Raw genomic sequence first — 25,394 nt, 5'->3', positions numbered from 1 at the left:
AAGCAAATGTCTGGGAACACTTTTAAACACACTGCTATATCTTAAAGAGTATAACATTTGAAACAAAATTATCTGGTGCTTAGTTTTGTATATTTTTGTAGAACATCCCCTGCTGTTCTACAAAACAATTTTTGGTAAAACATAGGCTAAACAAAAACATACACATGAAGACTCCCAAACTGCTAATGTTACTTAAAAGAAAAAACAATAAAACAAACAAAAAAAAACTTTGAGTTTTTTTAATGAATGATGATGCATAAACAGAAATAAAGAACCCCTTTAGCGTTTTCTAACATCGCATGAATCTTAAATTTGACTTCCTTTCTAGTTTTACTGGAGGCAAAGAAATAATTGCAATGAACAAAGTTAACTAAGGAATTGGACAAATGACCTATATATCCACTGGAATAAGGCAAACGAAAACTCTCTTCCTTTCAACCAGCTAAGTGTTGTGGCTATTAACCATGCACAACAAACTTAGAGATCATCAGAAGATTAGAAAAATAAAATTCCCCAAAGACAAAAATAAAGGTTCTGACCTTTTCATCATTGGTAGTAGACTCTGGATGAGGTAAAGGACTATCTTGATGAGTTGTCTCTACAACTGAAGGTTCTTCAATCTTATTTCTTATAATTGGTGTTGCAAGAGGAGACAGATCTAGAGGCATCTATGAGAAACAATGTAAACCAAAATGATTCAATCTCTAAAAAATTAAACAAGGCAAGAAAATGTAAATGACTAAAGAGAAATATCAGCCCCTAACAACACAGAGGTGCTGATGTTTGAAAGATGATGTTTGCAGATGCATTACCAGTCAAGGTTATTTTACCAGCAGATGAATGAACAATAACGCCAATGGCAGACTAAGTACTTTCTTCTTGAGAATTAAAAACATTCCTAAAATTTTCCTTTCCCAGGAAGTCACAAGATAAATACAGGTGAGGAAGGACCCTGTTACACTTAAAAAATTACAGCTAAAATAGGGTACTATCCTTCTATAAATTACTAGCCCTCATGCCACAAAGCACAGAATCCTAACTATATTTCCAAATCAAGAAAAGCTACTATGGACAATTAATTTCAAGCTTATTGCAGCAAACAATTATTGAAAAAGCAATTTTTATATCCCTACACCGGTAAAATCCACTGGGACATCTGAAATGCTACAAAGAAAGTAAATTACAAAAGTACTTTAAGCAATACTATAGATTTGAAGGCCTACACTCCTGTCTAGTCTGCTGTCCAGATACTTTCGGAAGAAATTTTCCCCAAAGCTCTCCTATTTAAGTTCTTCCAGATGTTTTTTTTTTTCAATTCAGTTCCTAGGTTTCCTATATATTACTAATAGAGAGGGAGGACCGTTAGAAGTGGAATCTCTTTTCATACCAAATGTGAACATGAAATACTACAGAAAAAAACAAACTATCAATCCCCTAGAAAGTGTGCTATTTTTCCACACTTTACCCTGATTGTTTATTATATAACTGATGTAGAGATATGGCAGGACTGAGTTTCTTCTTGTAACAGAGAGGGCAGGTTGGAAAATTAGTATCAATTAAAGAAATAAACAAAATGTTTAAAATACTTTGCAATACTCACAACCTTACCCAAGACAGCGGTGAACTCTACAGAAAATACAGTCTTAGTAAATTCAAAATTGGTTTTACCATAAGTCATGTTATAAAAGCAGCATATATCAATGAGGAAAAAATAGAACTAAAAATCCAGGATTTGATATAGTTGTGGCAACGAAGTAAGGGTGAGGCTTACCAGGAATGGATAATAATCCATCCCATTCAGAAGTACCTCTAAAAATCTTTATTGAAACAAAGTAACATGAAGCTACTGATTCTGTAAAATCTGTATGAATGAGTATAAAATTGTATTTTTTATCACTTCCTATGGAAAGCAACCAGGTAATCAACTAAAGGCAAACCTATTCAAAGGGGACAGTGAACAAAATCTTTTATTTGCAGAAGTATTTAGACTAGATACTTTAAGAGCTAACACCAAGTCAGTGTGTCCCATTGTCCATGCTAATTATGCAAAACTAACCTTCAGAAGAGTAATCATAGATTTGTATTCTCTCCATACAACATATATAAGCAGCTAACAAATGATTATTGGTATAGTTTGGAAAGCAATATATAAATCCAAAGTTTGCTTTTTGAATGGAATTTCTGAATAAAAAAGTAGAAGCTCTGAGAAGAAAAAGTTTTTGAACATACTTTCTTAATGTCATCTTCAGAAGCCTTTTTAAACTCATTTTCAAAAGGACTTGCTAATTCATTGAATAAGCCCACTTCTTCACAGTTCTTCAAGAATCGAGTTGGTGTTGGTGTCTGATCTGAAATGAAGTGTAGAAAACCCCCGCAATTTTATTTTTAAAATACCATTTATGAACCTACTTATCGTAAATACTTTTCAGGATACAAACAAACAGAAAGAGATGAGGTGGTTGGGAACTCTTGTGCCTTGCAGGCGGCTCCGTTCTGCCCTGCAGGGAGGTAGCCAGCAGGCACACTCCACCTGCTGGAGACAAGCAACTGGAGCCTGCAAAGCAGTAAGCCCCTCACAATTCTGGAAGGGTATCAAAGCAACAAACCACAGGGGAGCAATTCTCAAGTGCACAGTAGATCACTACAGTGAGCAAGCAGGCTCTATTTTCAAATAAAGATAAGGTCCACATGAAGGCTTTTAATAAAAAATAAAAAAGGGAGAAAAGTGCACAGCTCACAGCCAGTTTGCTTCGTTCTTTTCACAATTTGATAGACATAGTGACTACTTCCAAGCGTATGGAACTCTAAAGGGAAGTGAGATACTGTACACAAGGTCATATTGACTCCTATGATGCCTGTATTACCAAGCTGGAATCACAAGACTTCTGGCATCTGGGTGCCCAAATAAGCACTTCATGAAGCAGTTTCAAAAATGTCTTTATATAAAATTCGTGTACTATGTAAATTTGCCTTATTTTACTGTCACTACCAGGTCAAAATTAGCCACATTTGCCACAAGGTTACCTGCATTTAAAACACTGTAATGTGGCATTATGAGTAGTTACTAATGTAACCTGGTGTTTACCACAGTTCCTGCACTGGAATTTGGCTGCACAGAGACAGACACTGCCATGGTTTCATTCTGAAACACCTGACTGTCTGACAGGTCCCCTTTCTTACGGGTATAATTGCCAAGGAGCATATTAATAATTTTAAAATTTCTAACCGCTAGTTTAAGAGCAGTATTTTTTGGTCTGCTTCTGTCTCAACCAATTAGCCACTTACAAGGTAAACAAATAACCAGAAAATGTCTGAAAGCCTTTGTGAAGTTCATTTAGGCTGCTCCACCACTGAAAAAACCCCAGCCTGACTGTAACTTTAGAATACTTAGCACATGCTATCTTTATTCAAAAACTTTAAAATTTATAATACAATCAATCATCCATTGGTGATTACTTTTGATCCTGGACAAACAAAAAAGTTAGTTACAACTGACCAAGGATATATCATAAATTCAGAGGTGGAATTATAGTAAATGTATTTTGAATTTAAGCTAAAATGAAAACAAAAGATTTGATCTTTCTTCTACTAACCCACCTGAAGAATAATAATTACTAGTTCATTCTTCTAATATCACCATTATATGCAAAAGATGCTATATCTTCTAAAATTTAAGAGACAGGTAATATCAATCAATAATTAAAACAGAGATACAGTTTAACTCAGTTACAGATCCTCTTAGGCATAGCCTTTATTAGCCTGTTCTTACTGAATGCTTTTTACATGATTTAATCAATTATTTCAGTATTGATAATTTAAAAATATTTAGATTATATATCAGAGCCAAATAAAAGTAACTTATGGAGAATAATACTGGCTTCAAGTTCTGACACAAATGAATCATGTAAGAAAATATTGCCTAAGAACACACTGTAGTGAAGAAAATGTTTCATATTCTCTTAAGTCTATGCATTATGTACAGAAAATTCATAAAACATATGCCCATTGCAGCAAAAAAGTGAACAAACTAGTTATAAAAGTATATACTAACCAGCCACAATGACACTATCATTACGAGCCGGACCAAATTTCAGTGTCATCTCATGTTTATGTTTATGGACAGCCAAATGATCCTCATTGGTAAAACGCTGCAGCAGAAAGTTTTAAGAAACAGTTGTAACTCTGAGTGGGAACACAGTAAATGCCATTCCATAGAAAGCAACTTTTAAAACACGTAAAACTATCATTACAACATTAAAAGCCAATCCTCTAAGTCAGAGATGTCTTGCTCCTTGGTCAACAGTATCAAGCAGAAATATAAAACTCAAATGATGTTCACAGTAACTAAATATGATATCAGGGAAATTGTAGTATAAGTACTTGCATTCATTCAAATTCCAAGATGGAATTTGAGAGTGCTGCAGACTCAATCAACCATCAGCAAACAGCCATCTGCTATATTAATAGATCTTGACAATGTCTAGTAATTGATTAACACTATTTCATTACTGCATTAATGTGTATTATCACAATAATGAGAATTGATCTGTAATCACAAACTTCACTGTATTTAACAACATAAAGATAAAATAAACTATAGCTCCTGCTCCCTGACCATTTACTACATAAAATAAGGGGCAGAACACCGGAACAGTTGTCAGACATCTGAAATGCTGTGAAGGAACTAAACTTACCAGCACTTCCAAAATCTATCAGGTTTTCAAAACTATGCTAGTTTTGTGCATACTTTCCCCAAAATCCAGGGTATATGCTATAAAAAAGCAATAAGCAGGCAAACTAGGTGCTGTTAAAGAAATATTCTTATTTCGCTAACCTGAAATTTGCTATGCCTCTGTAACTGTGAGTAAAGTTAGTGTTTCAATTGACATAATCTAAGAAAATGTTTCCCAAGATGCAGATTTCCTAAAAGAAATGCATTTTACACAAAACACTGAAATTCTCACTTTTATTCATGAACATTTGAGCCTCAAATTATGTTTCTGGTTATGCCTCACTAATTTAAGTCACTCCACACATATCTTGTAACACATAAAATCAGGAACGAATACATAAACTTAATTGACCTCAGAATACAGTAATTCAGAATGTTTCCGTGAGAAAGGACATGTGTATGTGGAACCGGGAGGGAAGTTAAAAAATCCAGGATCGCTGTAGGACAGGGTGAAACAGGCCAGGGACTTTTTCTTGTTAGAACTCTGTTTCCCAGGGTTCCAAATGCTCAGCTCTCTGTAACTCCTGTGCTCTATCTCTACATACAGCATAAGACCGGACATAAATCTCACGTTGAGAGACTTCAATACATCTTTCTGTTCCCACTAAGTGACAGACAAGCTCTTTCAGAGGGAAGAGGATCTCCAGATCCTGATTCTCTCTATTCTGCAATATGAATTCTGGAGAATCCTGTCTATTCTGGAGAAGCCTTGCTCATTTTCAGGGACATGAACTTTGTTCTTCACCTTGACCGTAATCCCATGCTGTAGCCCCATGATGTGTTTTCTATGAATTATTTACCAAAACACTTCTGACAGAGCTTACATCACAATGAGATTCAAATAGGATGGGGACAAACATGCTGCTTAGGAGAAAGTAGTCCTCTTCTCCTACTTTTGATGTCTCTGGACATAGATATAATAAGAAATCTTAGTCCTTTCCCACTTTAAATACAGAAGGTCCCATTAATATAACATTAATGCTGTCATTCATCATAAGAACTAAGTTTTCAGAATAAAAATGAGAGTATTTTGAACTCAAAATCCAACTAAATCAAAGTGCACTAATAAAATGAAAAACATCTTGTTAAGAAATCTATTCTGTATAAACACAGCAGCTATAATATAATGAAAAGATTCAGCTTATGAAATTCATTCTATATAAAGGATGCAGGGATGTCCATCTCATCCAGCAGATAATGCAAATTCACTTACTTTCAGGTTACTAAATTAAAGTGCTAAGACAGCTTCCTTTTAAGCAACCATCTGCTGGAACACTCCATAATATTTTTACTTTTCTGCTCACATTCACCTCTATATATACACTAATGCTATTTACTAGAGCTCATTAAAACTACAATTTGTGGCATGAATACTGTTAGCATCTTCCTATAGACCAAAACACACATAAAACAAAATGATGCCATTAAATATTTGCAATCACCATAGCTGTAAAGACTAGTGACAAGCAAGCTCCATGCCAACACTGAAGTACTCTGGAAAGTACAGGTTACCTGATACAAATCAGGTTGCTTCTTGATTGTTTTTTTTTAATGAAAGTGAATGGATAAACACACAAAATGCTACAAATTCTTGCTGTTACCTGCTCTTCAGCAAAACAGATACTTTCTAACAGTTACCATCATCCCCTTTTCTTCAATCTCTAAAAATACATTTCACTGTTTAAATTTTATTTGATTAATGTTAATAACTTCAGTTCAGACCATTACCTGGCCACATCCAGGGGCAGTGCATAAAAAGGGTTTGTCATCACTCATATTCCACAGGTCGTTGTGCTACCTGTATTAAAATTAGAATTGAAAAAATTTTACAAATACTGCAACAAATCATCAATACCTCAACATCCACGGGGTATTTCAATAATCCATGGGCAAGAATTTCTGCCTTGTGGCTATACTAATATCCTAAATATCCAGGATTCAAAGAGTACAGATTTCAAGCTATGTCAGGAAGGTACAAAGAACCCAACAGAGACACAGCAGGTTTTGAACACACAATCAACCAGAAATGCAAGTGTTCATATGTAACATGACTAACTGCAGGAATATAAGAAAACACAGTAAGATAACTTGTCACCAGAATCAAAGACATTGTAATAATGATCCAATTCCCACAATTAAAAAAAATACAAAAGCAGTAGACAACGCCAAGTAGTCAAGGTTAGGGATCCAACAGAAGAGGAAGAAGTGTTGATTCCTTAGTCTTTTCACAATCTTTATTTACAGCTTAACTTTAAAGATAAGTTGCTACTTAGTACTTTGCATAAACTGTTATGAATTTAATTACAAAAAACTTAATTATGTCAGTAATTATTAACTATGTCAGTAATGTTTCAGCCACTAAATTATTAACAGGTTAAAATATTTAAGAAAGAAGCAAGAGATATTAGTTATATTTAGTGCTGTTTTGCATACTCACCCCACGTACTAATACACATACCTGCCAGATTTCACATATAAACCTGTTTCATAGGGTAAACTATCATATCCTCCTTTTCATGGCAATGAACTGTAAATAAAAAAAGATATTAATTATTATGCATGCTAAAAATCTAATAATGCATGATTTTGTAAAGATAAATGATAAAATACCCACTATTCACCCATGAAACACAACAGTTTTTCAAAGAAATGGTTACTTCAATACATCCTCTCTAATTAGTTGTGGCATCTGTGGCTTTACCCTGGAGGAAATACATTCATGCTTAAATGTGAGTATTTGTATGGAGAACTAGCAATGTTAGTTCTGAACACTATTTAGCTTGATGAAGCAAATAAAGATAAATAAAGATGCCTTTATGATTAAAAATCATAAGCAGAATAAATCCATCTCTCCCCCAGCATGCTGGTCATGCAGAGTTGCAAGGTTTCTAGAACTAACCATCCTAAGAATGTACACTTCTAGTACACCACTGAACACTAGACACAAGACAAATCAAGTAAGCCTAAGCAAATTTCAGACTTATTACCTCAGAGATCTGTAGTGAACACCTTATCTGATCCTTTTGCCTGTACCTGTACAGTAAAAAACTGTATAGACGTTTTGGATATTGCTTCAAGGAGGAAGAGAACCCAGTGCCCTTGGACATGAACACTAAACAGCAAAGAAACAAAACATGCAGTGGAGGAGATTCCAAACTGTCACATCTAAACATATATGTTTAACAGAATGAGGATACTGAGCCGAGATCACAAGTCAAGAAGAGACGAATGGCTGCCAGAAACTTCAGAGTCTCTGGCACTGACAGCTCAGGGAAACATTTACGTCTCAAAGGAAGGATGCCAAAGCAAATCAGGGATGGAGACTGTTCTGTTGTTCTTTGCAAATAGTTCATAACCTGTCTCAAGTTTCTGAAAGAATATTTCTTGAACTGTTCAAATATGAACTTCGTACTTTCACTAAGAAAGAGTATTAACAAGTTATGGGCAAGTCTGACTACTCATGATTATGGCTTCAAGGTAAGAGATAAGGTGTTCATCAGTGAAGCTTTAGGATTATATCCTTACAGTATGTGGAACTTCAACAGACACTTTAAAGCTATCCTACAAGCTTATTATCCTTCTTCAGCTATGCAAAACCTTACTTTTTTAAAATGTGGGTTTAAACCAGAAGAGTCTGTCTCACTGAGATCTCAAAAGGAATTCATTTTTTTTTAAATCAGTGATCAAAGGACACCATAAAGTTATATATGGCTACATATGCCACCATATGCCAATATACACATATGGATTATGGGCAGAAGAGTTAGATCCACATCAGAAATGTGTGATGGTGTAAGAAACAATTCTGGTTTTGGTTTTTTTTATCCAAAGGATGAAGATTCGCATTAACAAAACACATGTAGGACATTTCTTCCCCTGTTACTATATTCTGTTGTCAGTCTCTGAGAAATGCATAGTATCAGCCATAAAATCTACTCCATCCATACTGTTAGCATTTTTCTTAGGTGATAAGATGCAAAGATCAATTTTTTAAGTCTTTTCATTTTCCCTTTTAAAGAAGTATTACCAAAGTATGTATTTGCATATGAAGCTGTTGTCTGGTTCCAAGTGATGATTTGTGAAGCCTGTGAATTTTGAATGCCTGATATATAAATTAAAAATCCATCCCTGTGAAAAAGGAAAGCATTGCTGTCTTCCTGGCAAACTTACTGGAAAAAAGTTGGAGATAAATTCATGTCCTCATCTTTGTAACATTATTTGACTACATGCCACATGGAATTTTGTGAGGTAATCCCTTGCAAAAAGATTCCAGCTAACATCTGAAGAAAAAAATTATCTTGAAGCACTGAAATTTTTGCACCTTAAAGAGTGCTCAAATTCCAAGTATGACCTCTGACATTTTAAATCTAAACAGAAACTGGATCTGACAGGATGGGAAAACAAAGGTTTTGCATTCATTAGTGTTGCCAAATTGACAAGAATTGTATTTATTTATTACAAAGACAAATGCAAAGCTTGCACCTAGAATGAAATAACTCCATGCAGCAGTGGAGGCTGAGGGGCAACTGCTGTCAAGCAGCTTAGGGGTAGAATCTGTAACTCCTGATGGTCAAAAAACTGAATGTGATTCAGCATCATGTCACTTGCAGCACTGAAAGCCAACAGGCTACTGGGATGAAAAGGCACAGCCATCAGATGAAGGGAATTGATTATTCTCCTTTATCTGGCACTCATTAGGCTACAGCTGGAGTGCTATATCCAGTGTTGAGGCCCTCAAGACAGTTGATGAACTGGAGAAAAAACACCTGGGGCCCCATCAAAACAGGAATATCAGGAAGCAAAGGTTGTTCAGAACAGAGAAGGAAGGCTAAGGAAGGATATACTTGCTGTCTTGTACTATCTGATGTATTGATATAGAGAAGACAGATCCAGACTTTGTGTAGAGTACAAGAAAACAGTGGGATGCAACATTCACAAGGCACACTAGGAAAGTTAAGAGCAAGGTACAGGCTGGCCAGTGGGGCTGTGGAATCTCCATCCTTGTAGAAATTCAAAATTTGAGTGGATGAAATTCTGAGCAACCCAAGATAACCCTGAAATTTAAAGTATACCATAAAGATATCACAGCCAGAAACAGAGGTGAACAACCGCAACAGACAATCCAAACTTAGGAAATGTTCTGACAGCTTTAAAAGACTCTGTGTGGTAAACTTCACAGCCCAACAACTAAAGCTGTTGCTGCTACAAAATACAAACAAACCTTTGCCTCCTCTTTTCCTTCTGGATTACACTGCCTGACAGGCACAGCAAGACTAACACACAGAAGGCAAATTTTCAGAAAAAAGTGTTTGTAATTCCCGCTCTGATTTCAAGAGTCTCTGTTGGAAACTGATTGCTCAATGTGAAAATATCACAGTAAGAAAGATGAATTTATAAAATACTATACCCCGAAAACCAAAATAGCAACTTAAATGCCATCTTGACAAAAATGTTACTCACCCAACCAAATGAGAAATAAATACATGAAGTGATCGCCCTGTCAGTAGAGGTGAATTATAGACACCTTGGACTGTTACCCAGGCAACAGCAAACACCTTGATCCATAGAAAAAAGGATGGTTCCTGAAGGAATCCAATCTGAATGTGAAACTCCAGCCTTAACTAACCTCTTCAGATAAAATGAACATTCAGTGACATGATTCTTACTACAGTCCACTGAACTGCAACTTTCTTCTGTAAGCTTCCAAGCCTACGTTCCTTTCAGTAGCATAAAGAAATCCATACAAAGAATTTGAGTCACACAGTAACAGGATCAGAGCTGAACACAGGAAAAACATGAAATAATCTTGGTACTATAATCACCTTCGGTACAAAAATCACAAAATACTGTCACTTTTTCGGTGTTTGCTCCATACTTTCAATGCAAAAGTAAAATACCTTCAAAGCATGCCTATTTAAAACATCATAAGCCTCTTTTATTGCTTTTGGAATGTAAACAGTACAGTAAAATGTATAAATAAGTATATATAGGTGTGTAAATACATCTTCAAGATATACATTATACAGAGAAATAAAAACAAGGTTTGCAAGTAATTCACTAATATTTAGGACGATGTGCTTATTTTAAAAATATAGATGTCTCTATAAAATGCTACATTAATGTTTACGTAAATGTGCTACAAAAATAGCTTCAACAATTACCTGTATTTTTCTACAAGATTTTAATTAAACATCTTGGGTACACTTTGTGGAAACTATTACTATATAGTCTGAGGCTTGCTTCCAAAATACCTTTCTGTAGACAATTCATAGAAGAATAGAATCATACACTGACTTAACCCACGTCTTATTGGCTCATTTTACTGGTGAAGGTTCTTCTGTCTTCTTTTAATTTCCCACATACAGGAGCATGGAAAACAACTGACACCTTGTTTCAAAAATTTATTTTCTATTTACCATTTGAGTAGCTTTTTAAAACGTATACATATTGATAGTCCTTGCAAAAATCTCTACAAATTTATTGGGAAAAATAATTCTTTGCACATCTCTAGTAAAGATTCATCAGACTTTTAGCTAAAGCCTCTGTTTTACCTGAAGAAAGCAAGTTTTGTGCTGAAAGACCTCCATGCACGAGCCTGTTCAGGGGCTGTGCAGTCTTACCCTGCAATTACTTATTTTAAGCACTGTAGCAACACAGAGATTGCCCTCCTGTAACGTCAGGGCTGACACAAACAGCATGGAGGAAAACTGCCAGAGCTGAACACAGAAAAGACAACTCATAATCACACATAATTCCCACAAACAAACAGAAACCTTAAAACTTTTGAGGAAGGACAGCATTCCTCTACTGGCCAGCAAGCAAGAAGAGATGCATATTCTCACAAGTGTGTCACCCTCCAAACTGGACAGTCCCTAGAGGACAATCTGTCAGTCTGCAGCTGCAGGAGTAGCTGATTTATCTAAGACTGCCCACATGTGAAGCACACTCGAGCTCTGCAGCCAGACTGATCACTTGCATGGGGCTCCAACTCAAGAAACATCTCTACATTCTGGTTTGAAAAAAGATGAAAGTTGGACAAAAACTATATTAGGCCACTGAGACAAGTCAGAATTATAGTAAGTAGTCCATCCAGTCTTCTCTAGGTCCAAACATTATGAAGTGCTTATGTTACAGTATCAGTGATGCATTTTCCTAGGGATGTTTGCATTTCCTCAAGACTGATCATGTCTAATCAACATTTCCTTTTCTTCTTTACATTTGATCTGGGACTGTGCTCCGTTTTACTCAAGATACAGTAACCCTACTGTACAGAGAATTATTAACTCTCACTAAGCTTTTCTGTAAATCTCATCAAAGTGTGTAATTACTTTAGATAGTATAAAACTTTACTTTAAACCTTCATTTTATAATAGGAAACTGAAGCATAAAAGGATAAGGTCAAAATTTTTCAGTCCTTGTCAACTTAAGAGCTCTACTTGAGGTACATACTTATTCAAAGTGAAGTGAACTGATCATATTTGCCATAGTAAAGGATCACATTCTCTTACTGGTTACCTGAAGAGCTGAATTTAGTGTTTTGCTTAGCTCCTTTTAACATGCTTCTTCAGCTGAGGGGGAAAAACCCACCAGGCAGCTATTTTTGTTTTCCCAATTTAAACATCTCAAAATTAAGAGATGGCTTTCTCATGCAACCAAACAAATCAGCACAAATCAGAATGAACATGGTACCTTTATAATTTCAACACTTGCATACAGTATTCCCAGCATAAATTTTAATCACTTCCCACATTTGAGTCTATCTTTATTTCCACAATTTTCTGTAGAGGTAGACCTGCAAGTTTTGATTTCAGTAAATATCAGAAGTTACTAGGTAGAATATACTACTCAATATGAAGTGACATAAATTTAAAAAAATTAAAATTTTGTATTTTAAAGGGGATAAAAGCATTGCTTCACTTACCCGGAGGGACTGCAACAGCTATTTTTTTCTGTTTCCTATAAAGCAAAAGAAGAAAGGTGAAGCAAAAGCAGTGTAATTAATACTTGGCCGTTACTGTGCACTTTCAGAGGCAATCTAACTGTATTTGTGTCACACTGTAGAATTCGGTATTTCTAAAAATTAAAACTGATCAATGAAGAAAATGGAGGAGATAAAATTTGAAAACCAAAAGCATTTGTCCTCATAACAAAAGTAAGATTGCCACAAAGTAGCTCAGTAGATTCTGCAAGGAAACTACAACCCACTGTCCAGAATATTTAAAGATTGTAAATATCAAAAACTGATGAACAGGAAAACAGGAGCTGCTTCTTCAGACTACACTGCTTAGTAGAAAGGTTGTGCTATTTTGTAGAAGACACGTGATCTGCTTCAGAGAGTTATGGGGAAGAATAAGGAAGATTGGAAAGCCTGTAGCCTAATGCTCAGATTTTTTGTTTAAAAAAGTCAAATGTCAGGTACTTTTTGCTGATATCATTAGTTAACTGCTTGCATCTGATGTCTACAGTTAATTCCATACCTTCCATGATTTGTCTAAATTCTGTAGAGGGGAGAGCCTCTGGACAAGAAGAAAAGATCCAAGAATCAACGATGACTGACTTAACGAGCTCAAATAAGAACAAGAAAGTCAGCTGGGCAGATAGTTACGTATAGAGAAACAAGCAATTAAGTTCCTTCACCTCTGCTGAAGGAGGAGGCTTCTCCTACAAGACACATTTCTGGTAAACAGAGAACACTAATGGTGTTAAGAAAGGTCCTTAGGCCAAATGCTTCCTATTGGCTGAATAGGTGGCTTCTAATTCAACCCTCTGGCTTCAGTATTTTTCAGAGGCACCTTGATCTTTCTTTAACTTATTAAAAATTCAGGCTGTGTGAATATAGCTCTTGTAGATAAATGAAAAGTCAATGAACCTCAGAGAAGAAATACAGAGGGGTTAATATTCCACCCATCTTTTTACAGTTTGCTTACAGAGATATTAGGGCTTACTTTCCCCAGCTCATTTTTCTAGGTTGGGCAATATGAAGATTGTCCCATCAATCTAACCAACATTAGAAATCCAACCTCCTTTTTCTACACTACTTCCAATAAATTAAATAAAAGCTTAACAAAAAGTTACTTCCTTTTTCCATTTTCTCAGACTGCACCCCTGAATTATAAAATTGAATACAATAATTAAGAATTTAATTTTTAAAAAATCCTTAAATGTATCAAAAATATCCCACTACAAGACTCCTTCTGCTAATTAAAAAAGAATGATCTTCTTCTTTTCTATAAGTAATTATATCAATGACCACTGGCATTTGCCTAGAAAAAAAACATACAACATTGCTTGGAATGCTTTACTGAAGAGAAGCTCTCATCTGAAGTGAAGCTAATGGAAAAGTTCTCAGACTGAACTGAAACTGACACAGAATAAAGCTGGAAACATACAGCACTGACTTGAAAAAATATTTATTGCATGATTATTAAATATTGACTCATATTGCTACCATTAACTATATCCAATGCCTCCTTAGAGTGCACATCATATGTGAACAAATGTAGTTGAGTTATACAGTAGGACAATGATAACTTGATATCTGCTAATTGTAAAAAAAAAAAAAAAAAAGTTAAAATTATTGAATCAAGTTTGATCCTCTGAGAACAGTTAATGCATACTTTTTATACAGAAATTCAAGACTATTTTAAGAAACCATTAAAAATGTCAATACTAGACATAACAAACTTTTAAAGTTAGTAAAACTCCTTGGAGCAAGAAATGTACGTTGGTAAGTTTAAATTCGTTAAGAGTGGAAGAAAAAAGAAAGTTGATGACAGAAAAGGTATTTCTAGCACTATGTACATCCAAAATGTAATGAAACAATAATCAGAATAATATGATATTTCAAGCTGTTTAATATTTTGTCCAAAGAGAAAACAATACTTAATAAAAGTATGTATGATCAAATTTAAGAGCTGAAGGCACCTTATGTTAGATGCTGCATAGTCTAGAATTTTCTGGAAAAACACGTAACAAACATATTCACACTTCTAGAATTTAAGTTAGGATAGAAACATCAACTACATTGTGAAGATCAAAAGCTCAACTAGTTGATTAACCATTAACATGCAATATCAGTATTGAAACATAAAGTCAAAATGGATTTTTAAAAGAGCTTTTTCACTTTATGGACACATTAAGGTTTTTTATTATTTCACAGTTCTTTTGATGCATTATGTAACAACCAATTCCTGACAAAGTTACTGTTTTGTTTTTTAACAAGACAACAATTTTGATTCTGGAATGCAGAATTATAAACACTTAAAGAGAATTTAAGTGAATGCCTAACTCAACTATAGTTTGGCCCTCTGAAATTATGTCTGCAACTGAACGTCCATTAACTGACAACAACCTGTGTCAGGGGATGGATGGCTGAAGAAATCCCATCTGGAACACCTGTAGAAGACCAGGTGGTCCTCATCCTCATCCTATCAGCTGGTGCTGAATTTAGCATCTATCCCTGATCTAGCAGTGTTATGACCTTACCTTCAGGAACATTTGCTTTTATTAACTTACGCTCAGCAAGACCTGGGGCCATGACATTCACCACCATTAGCAGAATTTGACAAGAACAAAAACATTATTTTAAAAGGTGGAAAATAAAATACACTTGGGCCATATTCAGGGTCACTATTTGGAAAGTAACAGATGGTTCAGAATTTTCAGCTTTACTTAAATTTCTTATTCCAGTGCAAAGAAACAGCAACAGCATCACTATTTGAAGACAACCATCTCTGGGAGACAACGACGCAAGGAAAACCAAATGAGTGACACAGAGTGCATGGACAGGACATGAAGACACACTCATGGATCTCCCTCCAAGAACAGGGATGCAGAAAGGCTACAGAATGAGTAAGACTGCAGAAGCAACATGGCAGCACACATATGCCCATCTACAAACATAAGGTTGCATCGTAGCATAAAACATTTGTGCCTGAAACAGCGTGCAGCCATCGCTGTTCGAGAGTCTGCGATGTGTCTTTTTCACGTGAAAGCACGATAACAGGCAAAGTCAACGAGGCAACTGGTCGAGGAGGTCCACGTCCACGGCCAGAGCCCAGGCAGGCCAAGACCTCCCTGTGGTGCAGAAAAGCTGCTCGCAGCCCCCGCCCAACGCCCTCCACACCCGAACCCCTCTCGGTACCCTCCGCACCGGCACGGACCCGATCTCCTTCCCGAGCAGAAGATGGATGCGGAGGGAGGCCTCCTTGGAGCCGAGCCGAGGCGGAAAGGCGAGGCCTGGCCGCCCCCTGCTCCCGCCCTGCGCCCCCCGCCGCGGGCCGGGGCCGGTCCCGGCGCTGCCCCCGCGGGGCTCCCCGCTCCCGGATGCGCCGCAGCCCCCTCGCCCACCCGCTCGCCCCGCAGGCCCTACCTCCGGGCGGGTGCCGGTGTCCGCGGCGCCGGCCGGGCCGCCCCGCCCCGCTCTAGGGGCGGCGGGAGCCGCAGGCCGCGCTGGGGGAGGGGGCTGCCGCGGAGAGCGGCGGCGGCGCCATGTTACTGCCTCCCGGGCATCCCCCGCCTACCGCCGCGCGGGCCGCTCCCGCCGCGCCGCCCCAGCGCCCCCGCCCGCCCGCCCGGCGCCGCCGCAGCGCAGGGGAGGAGGAGCCGCGGGCCGGGCCGGGCCGGGCCGTGTTTACAAACTCACCCGCAACGCGGCCGCACCGCTCATTAAAGGCCGGGTCCCCCGCGGGCTTCCGTCACCTCTCGCGAGAGCGCCGCTGACACCTCCGCGGGGGCGGGGCGGTCACGTGCGCGGGGGCGGGGCCCGCACCAAACAGGGCAGCAGGGGCAGGATCTCTGCAGCCGTGGCGGCCGGGAGAGAGGGCTGGGAGCTACTCCCAAGGGAAGGCAGCAGACAGCAGGCAGGGAGGGGCTGAACCAGTGCCAGGCTGTGCTCAGTGGCAAGTGTTCAGGTGCTTGTCACATCTAACTTTTGGAATAATCAGACCTCCAAAGCCCGGTACTGGCTACATTCCCTTGGTTTTCCCATTTCTCTGCACACAGCTCAGGACAGGAGCTTGCCGTGGTTCTGCTAAACGTTCACCGCAGCTGATGTATCAAAAATGCTGCAGCACTGTATAATGATGGCAAGAACCTCTATTTTACACAAGATGAACTAAAAGCATTCTGGATTAATTAAAAAAAATATAACCCTACATGGCAACACAGTTTAACTAGTATGTGCTGTGAATCACAGATGAAGTTTTAATTCTGTGCCTGTGTATCATTTCAAACTGTCTTGTTCTGAGACTGATCCAAGAATATGAGACTGTAACAATATTTCTAAAAAAGTAGTTTGTCCCAGTAAAATACATTTCGTCTGAGTTTCTCTCAACTTGCAAAAGACAATACCGTATGTTTCATTTCTTGTGTATGTTTTGGTAGGCACTATACAGTAGAGTTCTTTGAGATGGTAGGATAAAAAGCACTGCATAAAAGCACACTGTTAACTTAAAGGTAGTATTATTCTTTTAATGTAGCATGTTTCAAAGGACTCAAATCTGAGTGCAGAAGAGAGGAATAGATATTTTAAATACTTCTTTCTTCACAGAGCAACTAAAAGCTGTACTGGAAACAAGTATTTTTCAATGGTTTAGCTCCACCATCACATGACGGCAGCAGTCCTGAGCCTGAACAAAAAAACCTAACTGCAAGTGCTTTTCTTCAATCTGAAACTGGTGCAAAAAACAGAGGAAAACCAGGGAAATGAAAAAAATCAGCAGCAGAACGTTCACTTTTACTTGCAGCAACAGATGAGTCACTTTTACCTGCAGCAATAACTTAAAGAGCGTAATTGGTAACATAAATATTTCCTTCATCATCCATTAGAATGTGCACACCACTGCCAGAGGTGGCGTCAGGTCTGATCTACCGGGACAGCAGGCAGAACAGTTATTCAGAGACAATGAAGATCGCTGCTTCAATTAGCTTCATCTTCAACAATGAAACATGAACACAGTCTTTGAGTCTGGAGAACCTATAATACAAATTTTCATGAGCTGACCATCTCTATGGTCAGCACAGATCACGTCAGAAGAAACTGTGACAAAGGTTTCAAGGAAGTAAAGCTTACAGTATCACCTCACAAAATTTTAAATTTGGTTTCTCTGACTTTCATAAAGATTTTTTGATGTAAACTCTTATGGAAAAGGTCAAGGGACCTTGGTCTATTGCTGCTCTATCAATCCAAAGAGGTTGGATTGGGGGTTTTGGTAAAAAAAAAGAAGAAGAGTCTTTTACACATTTACAGCCAACACTTCTGTGAGCATTTTAGGAAAACAGAGTACTCTTTGTCAGACCACTCAAATTGACCAACTAAGCTCTGTTTTTTAAGAATAGGGAAAATAATAATAATAATGGCCAGTCTTCGCAAGCGAAGATCCGGGGAAGGTCTTTACACCTTCCAGCCTGCGCATTGGATTTTTTAGGTGAGACACAGTGTGCGCGGAACTGAGCCCACCCTTTAATCCTAAGGTTCATCTGCCGGGGCCAAGCGAGCTTGGACGGTGGCAGCGAGGTCCTTAGGACGTAGGTGGGTTGCCTTTAAGGGCTAACGAGCCCCACCTGCCCGGGAGTGGCCCTGACCGGGAATTGAACCCGGGTCTCCGCGGTGATAGCGCGGCGCCTTTACCACTAGACCAATAGGGAAAATAGAGGAACAGCGAAAGGGATTCAGTGTGTCCTGTGATAGTTCAGCTGTCAACATCTGCCTATCACTTGTTAACTCTAAGCCACTTATTGTCTATAAAGAGGATAATCCTCTGTGTGAATGTTTGTTGTCATGTTTTGAAAGTCCTTGATTAGTCTTTATCTGTTAGATCCAGATCTGATTCTTTCACAATGGAATAACCAAACAGCAATTCTGCTTAAGTTTAGCCTATGTTCACCAGTCTAAGAGTGATTTAGAAGATAACAAGCTTGGGGAGATGCTCCTACTAAAACAAGACTTCACATCCAGATACAGGAACACCCAAGATGTCTGCTGCCTTTCAGGAAAGGCTGATCACACAGAAAAGGGTACATGTTGACAAGGTGAAGCATATGGGAGATGATGGGATGTAAATCCAGAAATTGTTATTCAAATCCGATTCAAGTAACTCATGGTGACTCAGGCAGCTTTTTTACTGAGGTTATGGAGCAATAGCTTAGCCAGGTCTTCTATCTACACCTAACACACAACTACAACTCAGCATATACATTTAATTTGCAAACAAATTCCTAAGTAGAATTAACAGAGCTGGAGCTAGACTTGACTGAGACAAGTTTGAAGATGCCTGTTTGGCTAAATCCCAATGAGAAGGAAATCTGAAGCTTGAATTAAGCTAGTCCACTAAATTGTCCGTGATTTTAGGAAATGTAGATTGCCACATCAGATACCTGCAGACATCTCTGCTGTACTGGAAGAACACAATAAAGTTCATCACCTACCAGGACAGCAGTACGCAGATGAGCTTTAGTCTAGATTATCTACCTTTCAACCAGGGTAAATGCACTGCATGTCAGCTCTGCAACCCAACACCTTATGAGAACAGGTAATAGCAAGTTCCTAAAATCAACACTGCATGAGTGTAGACAACATGGAAGATGCCTGCAATATCCTTCACCTCCTACCCCTCTCCACAAAACCCTGACTTCCAGATCTTATAAGACACTACTAGTATTGTGATAAAGTAATACTTAAGAGATGCTAACTCTGCACTCCTGAAATACACATACATAAAAGGACGTTCTCCGTGTTAGAGATGACTGTTTTCTCCTAAGAACATGTGGAGAAATCTACTTCTCATGCTAGGTCCAAGTTATGTTATCATCACATTATGTTAATCACAGAATCATTTAGGTTGGGAAACACCTTTAAGGAAAGGTCTCTTAGACCTCGAAGATCATTAAGTGCAACTAGTAACCTAACACTGCAAAGTCCACCACTAAATCACATCTCTGTAAACAACAATTTGGTACTTTTTAATTCAGATGAAAAAAATCTTACCTCTATCTTGCACTGATCTGAGAGTCAGTAATCCTCTCTCCATTTCCTACAGGATAGGCAGATTAAAGTGTTCTATACTTAATTCAGTAATTACACATTTAATAGGAAGATGACGGAACATTTAACAAGCTCTCTCACATTCTTACTAAGTTCAACTTGTATTTGTCAAATGATCAGATTATTTAATATTCTGAATAAAGTTTGAGATGGGATCAACCCCCAACCAGATTACTGTAGAAGCACACAGTATTGTGCTCCAAGTGTAGATGACACCATAAATGCATTTAGATTGTTACAAGATTGTTACTATGAGAAGGAAAAATAGATACTAGCAGCAATATTTTTTAAACAAAAAGGCTTTGATCCTAATGTTCTTAAAAGAATTTGCAAGATAATGCAGGGCTGACTTTATAAAATTAGGAAGCTGGAAGCTCTTCCTTTCAATCAGGTGTAGCCAGGAATGCAGTAACTAAGAGTATATTATCAGTGTGTCACAACTAAATGCCTTGGACCAAACTGAATCAATCATTAATTTAGTTCAATGGGGACACAGGTCAGATTCAAGTGGAAAACTTCTACCACGGCAATCAAAAATTTTTGTGTAGCTGAAAACTGACACAAAGAGAACTTTTCTTAAAACTTACATGGATTTGTGTTTAGCTCCTTCTATTAAGAGGTGCCAGAACAACTTCCGTGTCAGCTAGCTTGAGAAAAAAACAAATTGTGCGCAGAAACAGCTCTGGAGGTTTAAAACAAGTGAAGGAAGGCGGCCAGCAGTGCAACCTTTCACACTTCATCTCTGCATCCTTTGATCTTTCAAAGATATGCCACATGGATTTTAACAAACAAGCCACATGACCATCCATATTAATAAAATGTTTGACTTGAAGTCATAGTTTGAAGGGTCCCATGCAATATGTCATTATCAGGAGAAATCCACAGCGACTGAACAACAATATACCATCTTCCAGATATCCTAGTGAGAAAGACAATAAATGCAGGCAACAGGTTGACAGTTAAAGTTGTTATCTTTAATGAAATGACTTTGGAAATAGCATCAATTTCCATGACACCAACATTTTGGGAGTCCCATAAAATGCAGTTACATTCGAATGCCAGTATTTCAGGCAGATCTCCATTCACATGGCAAATAGGATCAAGAAAGCAACCATCAGACAGAAGAGACCCATGGCTTCAGACAGGGCGAATCCCAGGATAGCGTATGAGAACAGCTGCTGCTTCAGAGAAGGATTTCTAAAAGAAAGTGAAGGTGTTTTAAGACCTTTTTATCTTTACAATTAAGATGTTTCTCATACAATCTAACCTCATACTTCCTTGCTACAGAACAGGAAACCCCAATAAATCCAAGCAGAACTATTTTTTTGCAAGGATTTCACTCAAGACAAATGAGTTGGCAATTAAGGCTAGATTCAGGTTACACGGATGGTACAGGGGTTTTCCAAATGACCAGTTTTTGTGACTATGCTCATATATACTTTTGAATTTGGCTTCTCTACATCCTCCCATGCAGAAACTATCAGCACTATGCTTTGGACATTTATTTCACATCTGTGACACGAGAACTATATTCTAAGGAAGTTTATAATGTTTTAAGTGGCTCAAGACAAATACAGGAACTGAAATCACTTAGAGCAGGGAAGGGGGGAAGAAATTTACAGCAATTTCTTGCAAAAATGCAATGAATATACTTTCAAGAAATGAAAGAAAAAATATTCAACTTAAAACTATGAAGTAATGTTCTACTACTTCTTATTGACTTGTTCATGCCAAATCCCAAAACCAATGCATTAATTTTGTATTGAAAATACTTGTTTCTTCAATGGAAAATGAACCTGTCTTTGGTAGGGCTTAAAAATCTTTGTTAATAAGACTTAAGTCTTAACTCGTTGAAGATTAATGAAGAACATGAAACCTTTTTTATGCCTGTATCAGTTCTGATCTTCCACGATGCCATGTGAACTATTTATATTATAGGAGTACTGCAAAATTATGTGGAAAGTCATCCCTACTACAAAATCCCCACCCTCACTCTCTTCAGATCTCTAGAAGGAATAACTCATTTGATAAATTATATAATCTGAGTGCAAAGATGAATGTGTTAGAAAACCGAATTAAACATCCATTTATTAACAATAATCCTAACTATGAAGACTAAACCACACAGACTCACATTCCTTATCACCGGTTTTCAGACCAGCTTTCTCTAAGACTTTTCCCCTCACATGGGAAGACCCAGGATGGATTTTTAATTCAGTTTTAGGCTTGAACGCTGAAACACTGAGCTTCAGTGACTGAAAGACCAACCAAATCTAAAGGTGCAATTTCTTTCATGGCTCTCCTCCAGGCAGAGTGTACAAAGTTCTGAATTTAACAGAGCCATCCTGATAAATACAGTACAGTTTCATATGATTCTATTCAGCCGTGTTTATCAGTAACAGTAATCATTAACAGAATTTATTACAGTGTCAACACCCTTACTACAACTTGGCTGATCTTGGGGTTCTGTCTGAAGACACATCTGCATATAACTTAGGACTTTTAAAAGAGAGAGAGATGGATTACCTGGCATAACCAATGATTAGACTACCGAAGACTGTTCCAATACCAGCACCAGAACCAGCCACACCTACTGTGGCTGCACCAGCACCAATGAATTTGGCAGCAGTGTCAATGTCCCTGCTGATAGCACTAGTCTGGAATTCTCTAAGTGCTAGTCGGGAGACAGTATTTTGGGCCCCATTAACTGTTGAGTTGCCCTAAGGAAACAAAACAAAACAAGAAAAAGCATTATATTCAGACACAAGACCATGGGGTAGTGTTATTATCCAGTATTAAAAGTTGTATTAGATCCAATGTCTAGCTCTTCTCCCAAGTCATGACAGTGTAAGAGTTAAAAACTTCAGAATGTCACCTGTTCCACCTGAAAGCATCAACTTTAAATGTGAAAGACTTCTCAGGGGAAACAGCAAGACAGCAACACATTATTAGGTGTTTGACTTAATTTAACTTTCACAGTATAGGTATTTGAGTTAGTACAAGTGAACTCTAGGTTGAGGACATTTAGGCTCACCAGGTAATTTAAGAAGATACAGAATTTTGTTTATAAGGTACCTCTCCATTCTTGACCTCTGGCCTAGACAACACAGATGCCGAAATTGGTCTGTACAAGACTCTTGATCCAGCACGGATCTGCAAGAGGAGGGAAAAAACTATAAAAGAAGAAACATTTGATCACAGCTGTTCTTTACAATAGTCTGTAAGATTGTAAGGCTATTAGCCTCTAAACCATTTGTCTTCCTTGAAAGATGGCCATCTCTGCACAGCTGGATATAGAATCAATGGTACAGAAGCAAGCTCTGTCACACAATCCGACAGCATCGTTCTCAGCAGATGTTACTGCAAATAGCCAGGTCATTCAACAACTCTGCACATGCATTATGCTGACAGACAATGCACCAAAACAGCAACAAAAAGGCCCAACAGATCAGCAGGCAGTGATGTGCGTTTTGAAATGAAAAAATGAAAGCCTTCAAAATTAATTCCAAAATTGTTAAATGCACAGGTGTAATCCCGACTTTTAAATCTGGCGAAGCACAAATGAATGAATCCTCTTTCACAAGAGGCCTGCATGTGTCCTTGGGCTCCCGGCAGCGTAAGGTCATATCGGCCCTTGCACAAAGCTCTTCCTGCAGGGCAAACCTGTACCTGCACCATGCAAAACCAGACGTTCTGCAGACCAGAGGCAACGTTTTTATGCAGGACAGTCTCTTGTCTCCGCAAGGGCAAAAAGTCCTGGCCTTGCACAGGACAAGCAACAGGCTGGAGTTTGACCTACAGCGAGGCGCTGAGCGCAGCAGGCCCAAGAGCTGTCGGCTGGGCTGCCCTCCCCCTCCGCCGCCGTGCGCGGAGGCCCCTCACCTTGGCACTGGGCCGCGGTGCCCGCCAAGGGGGCGGGAAGGAGAACGCGGCCCCGCCGCAGCATGACCGCCCCTCCCTCGCCCCTCCGCACCGGGGCGGGGGGCTCTCGCTACGCGCTCGTCCCGAGGTCCCGCCGTGGGGCCCGCAGGTCCGCCCGCCCCGCGGGCGCCCCGCCGCCGCCACGGCCCCCGCCACCGCCCGGGGCGCGGCTGCTGAGGAGGCGCGGGCGCCCCCGCGGGCCCCCACTCACCAGGGAGGGGGAGGCGGCGAGCTTGGCGCAAGCGAACATCTTAGCGGGCGGCGTCCCGGTAGTCGCGATCCGGCGTCTCTGCGGAGAGAGGGAGAGGGTGATGGCGCGGCGGGCGGGGGCGGCGATGGGCACGGATGGCGCGGATGGCGGGGATGGCGCAGCGCTCACCGCGCGGGGCTCACCGTGCGGCTCCGGGCTCGGCCGAGGGCGGGCGGGCTGGGCTGCGCTGCGCAGGCGCGGCGGGGCCGGGCGGCGGAAGGGGCGGTGCGCGCCCAAGGTCACTTTGTGCCGGCGCCATTGGCGGTCGCGGGGGGCGTGGAGCGCGCGGGCGCGCGCGCGCCGCTGCTCCCGCGCAGCCGCAGTCGTACAGCGCCCGCCGGGGGCGGGGCAGGGGCGGGGCAGGGGCGGGGCAGGGGGCGGGGCGAGCGCTGAGGGCGGGGGCGGTGTCGTGGTGTGAGGGACACGGTGTCGCGATGTGAGGGACACGGTGTGGTGACGTCAGTGACACGGTGTCGCGATGTGAGGGACACGGTGTCGCGGTGTGAGGGACACGGTGTCGCGGTGTTAGTGGCAGGGTGTCTCGGTGCCGGTGTCGTGCTGTCGGTGACACGGAGTCCGCGCTACGCTGTCGGTGTCGCGATGTCGCGCCCCCTCCCCTGGGCTCGGCTCTCCGGCAGGAGAAGAGGGCGCGTCCCAGGTTACCCGCTGTGTACTCGGACGCACCTCCTGTTTAATTAATAACGCCCAAAACGCCCCTCCAGGATTATCGTCACTGAGCTGGGCATGTGTTCCAGAGATTCCCGCGTTAATCACTCACATGTGCTTTGGTGTTTTTCATTTGATAACGGGATCATTATTTTAATGGTAATTTGCCATTGTAAGTAGTAATAGCGTCAACTAGTAAAGATGCAGAAAAATGACGTTTTGTGTAAAACTTTGGGAAACATATATTTAAGTCATTGCACAATTTTCATTTGATACAATCTGTACCATAAAAATAAATTCCAAAATAATCTGTGTGTTGCACACTGCCTCCAAGGGAACAAGTAAGAGGATATGTGCACTGTGTTTAGGGATGGGAACATAGCACAGTCTCTTAGGACTCAGCTGCTGGCCTCCTGCAAGCCTACATGGACGATTTATGTTGCTGTCACGGATTAAACCACACGTGCCACATGCTCCATATCAGCAACTTGAACACCCACCACCAAACACGATCAACAGCTACTTTCAGCAGCTGCATACTAATGTTAATGATAATTTTGCTTTTATAAGCTACAATGCAGTGTCTTCTGATCCTCAGGTACAATGGAAGTGTACTCAGATATAGGTCTGAAAGTGAGCAACAACAGTACAATTTGAATTTCCCAGCCTTTTGCTCCCTGCCTCAATCCAACAGCAAGCTTGGTTTGGTTCCACTGTTCATCCAGAATCAGTAACAGAGCAGTAAAAAGTCATCCTGTAAAGGGCAGCAAAAGAGGTCAAAA

The 25,394-nt window shown here is 39.8% G+C and overlaps 2 protein-coding genes across 6 annotated transcripts in view; both read right to left on the bottom strand.

Annotated features, from left to right (window-relative positions):
• Nucleotides 1-16,461, bottom strand: part of ATF2 (activating transcription factor 2) — a 48,743-nt gene extending 32,282 nt beyond the window's left edge. For 2 of the 4 annotated variants that reach the window (XM_050340155.1, XM_050340156.1), the window contains exons 1-7: nt 16,377-16,438; nt 12,654-12,688; nt 7,191-7,259; nt 6,461-6,530; nt 4,052-4,148; nt 2,230-2,348; nt 540-668 (exon numbers count right to left, since the gene is read on the bottom strand). In XM_050340155.1, coding sequence (XP_050196112.1) covers nt 540-668; nt 2,230-2,348; nt 4,052-4,148; nt 6,461-6,508 — 393 coding nt within the window. In that variant the 5' untranslated portion in view covers nt 6,509-6,530; nt 7,191-7,259; nt 12,654-12,688; nt 16,377-16,438. Of the gene's footprint in view, nt 1-539; nt 669-2,229; nt 2,349-4,051; nt 4,149-6,460; nt 6,531-7,190; nt 7,260-12,653; nt 12,689-16,103; nt 16,232-16,376 lie in introns of those variants that run through there. The other 2 variants (XM_050340152.1, XM_050340154.1) reach the window with 2 other exon arrangements.
• Nucleotides 16,462-20,727: 4,266 nt separating this feature from the next.
• Nucleotides 20,728-24,175, bottom strand: ATP5MC3 (ATP synthase membrane subunit c locus 3). 2 transcript variants are annotated; one of them, XM_050340160.1, is made up of 5 exons: nt 24,090-24,175; nt 23,908-23,985; nt 22,851-22,928; nt 22,302-22,495; nt 20,728-20,972 (listed from the first exon to the last, which is right to left on the bottom strand). In XM_050340160.1, exons 2-5 carry the CDS (start codon nt 23,944-23,946, stop codon nt 20,858-20,860), a joined length of 426 nt encoding a protein of 141 aa, XP_050196117.1. In that variant the 5' UTR covers nt 23,947-23,985; nt 24,090-24,175; the 3' UTR covers nt 20,728-20,857. The 2 variants fall into 2 exon arrangements, with proteins under 2 accessions (XP_050196117.1, XP_050196118.1); XM_050340161.1 differs by having other exon boundaries at nt 24,076-24,094.
• Nucleotides 24,176-25,394: the final 1,219 nt, after the last annotated feature.

Source organism: Myiozetetes cayanensis, unplaced genomic scaffold, assembly GCF_022539395.1.
Source record: "Myiozetetes cayanensis isolate MyiCay16 unplaced genomic scaffold, myiCay2020 scf9, whole genome shotgun sequence".
In the NCBI taxonomy this organism is placed as follows: domain Eukaryota; kingdom Metazoa; phylum Chordata; class Aves; order Passeriformes; family Tyrannidae; genus Myiozetetes; species Myiozetetes cayanensis.
This window is presented reverse-complemented; position numbering and strand designations above follow the sequence as displayed.

Excerpts from the sequence above, each read along its gene's own strand:
- ATP5MC3 (XM_050340160.1), bottom strand. The coding sequence starts at position 23,946 with ATGTTCGCTTGCGCCAAGCTCGCCGCCTCCCCCTCCCTG. Across the intron at positions 22,929-23,907 it reads TCGCCGCCTCCCCCTCCCTG|ATCCGTGCTGGATCAAGAGT; the intron begins GTGAGTGGGGGC and ends CTCCTCTTGCAG. Across the intron at positions 22,496-22,850 it reads CAGAGGTCAAGAATGGAGAG|GGCAACTCAACAGTTAATGG; the intron begins GTACCTTATAAA and ends TTGTTTCCTTAG.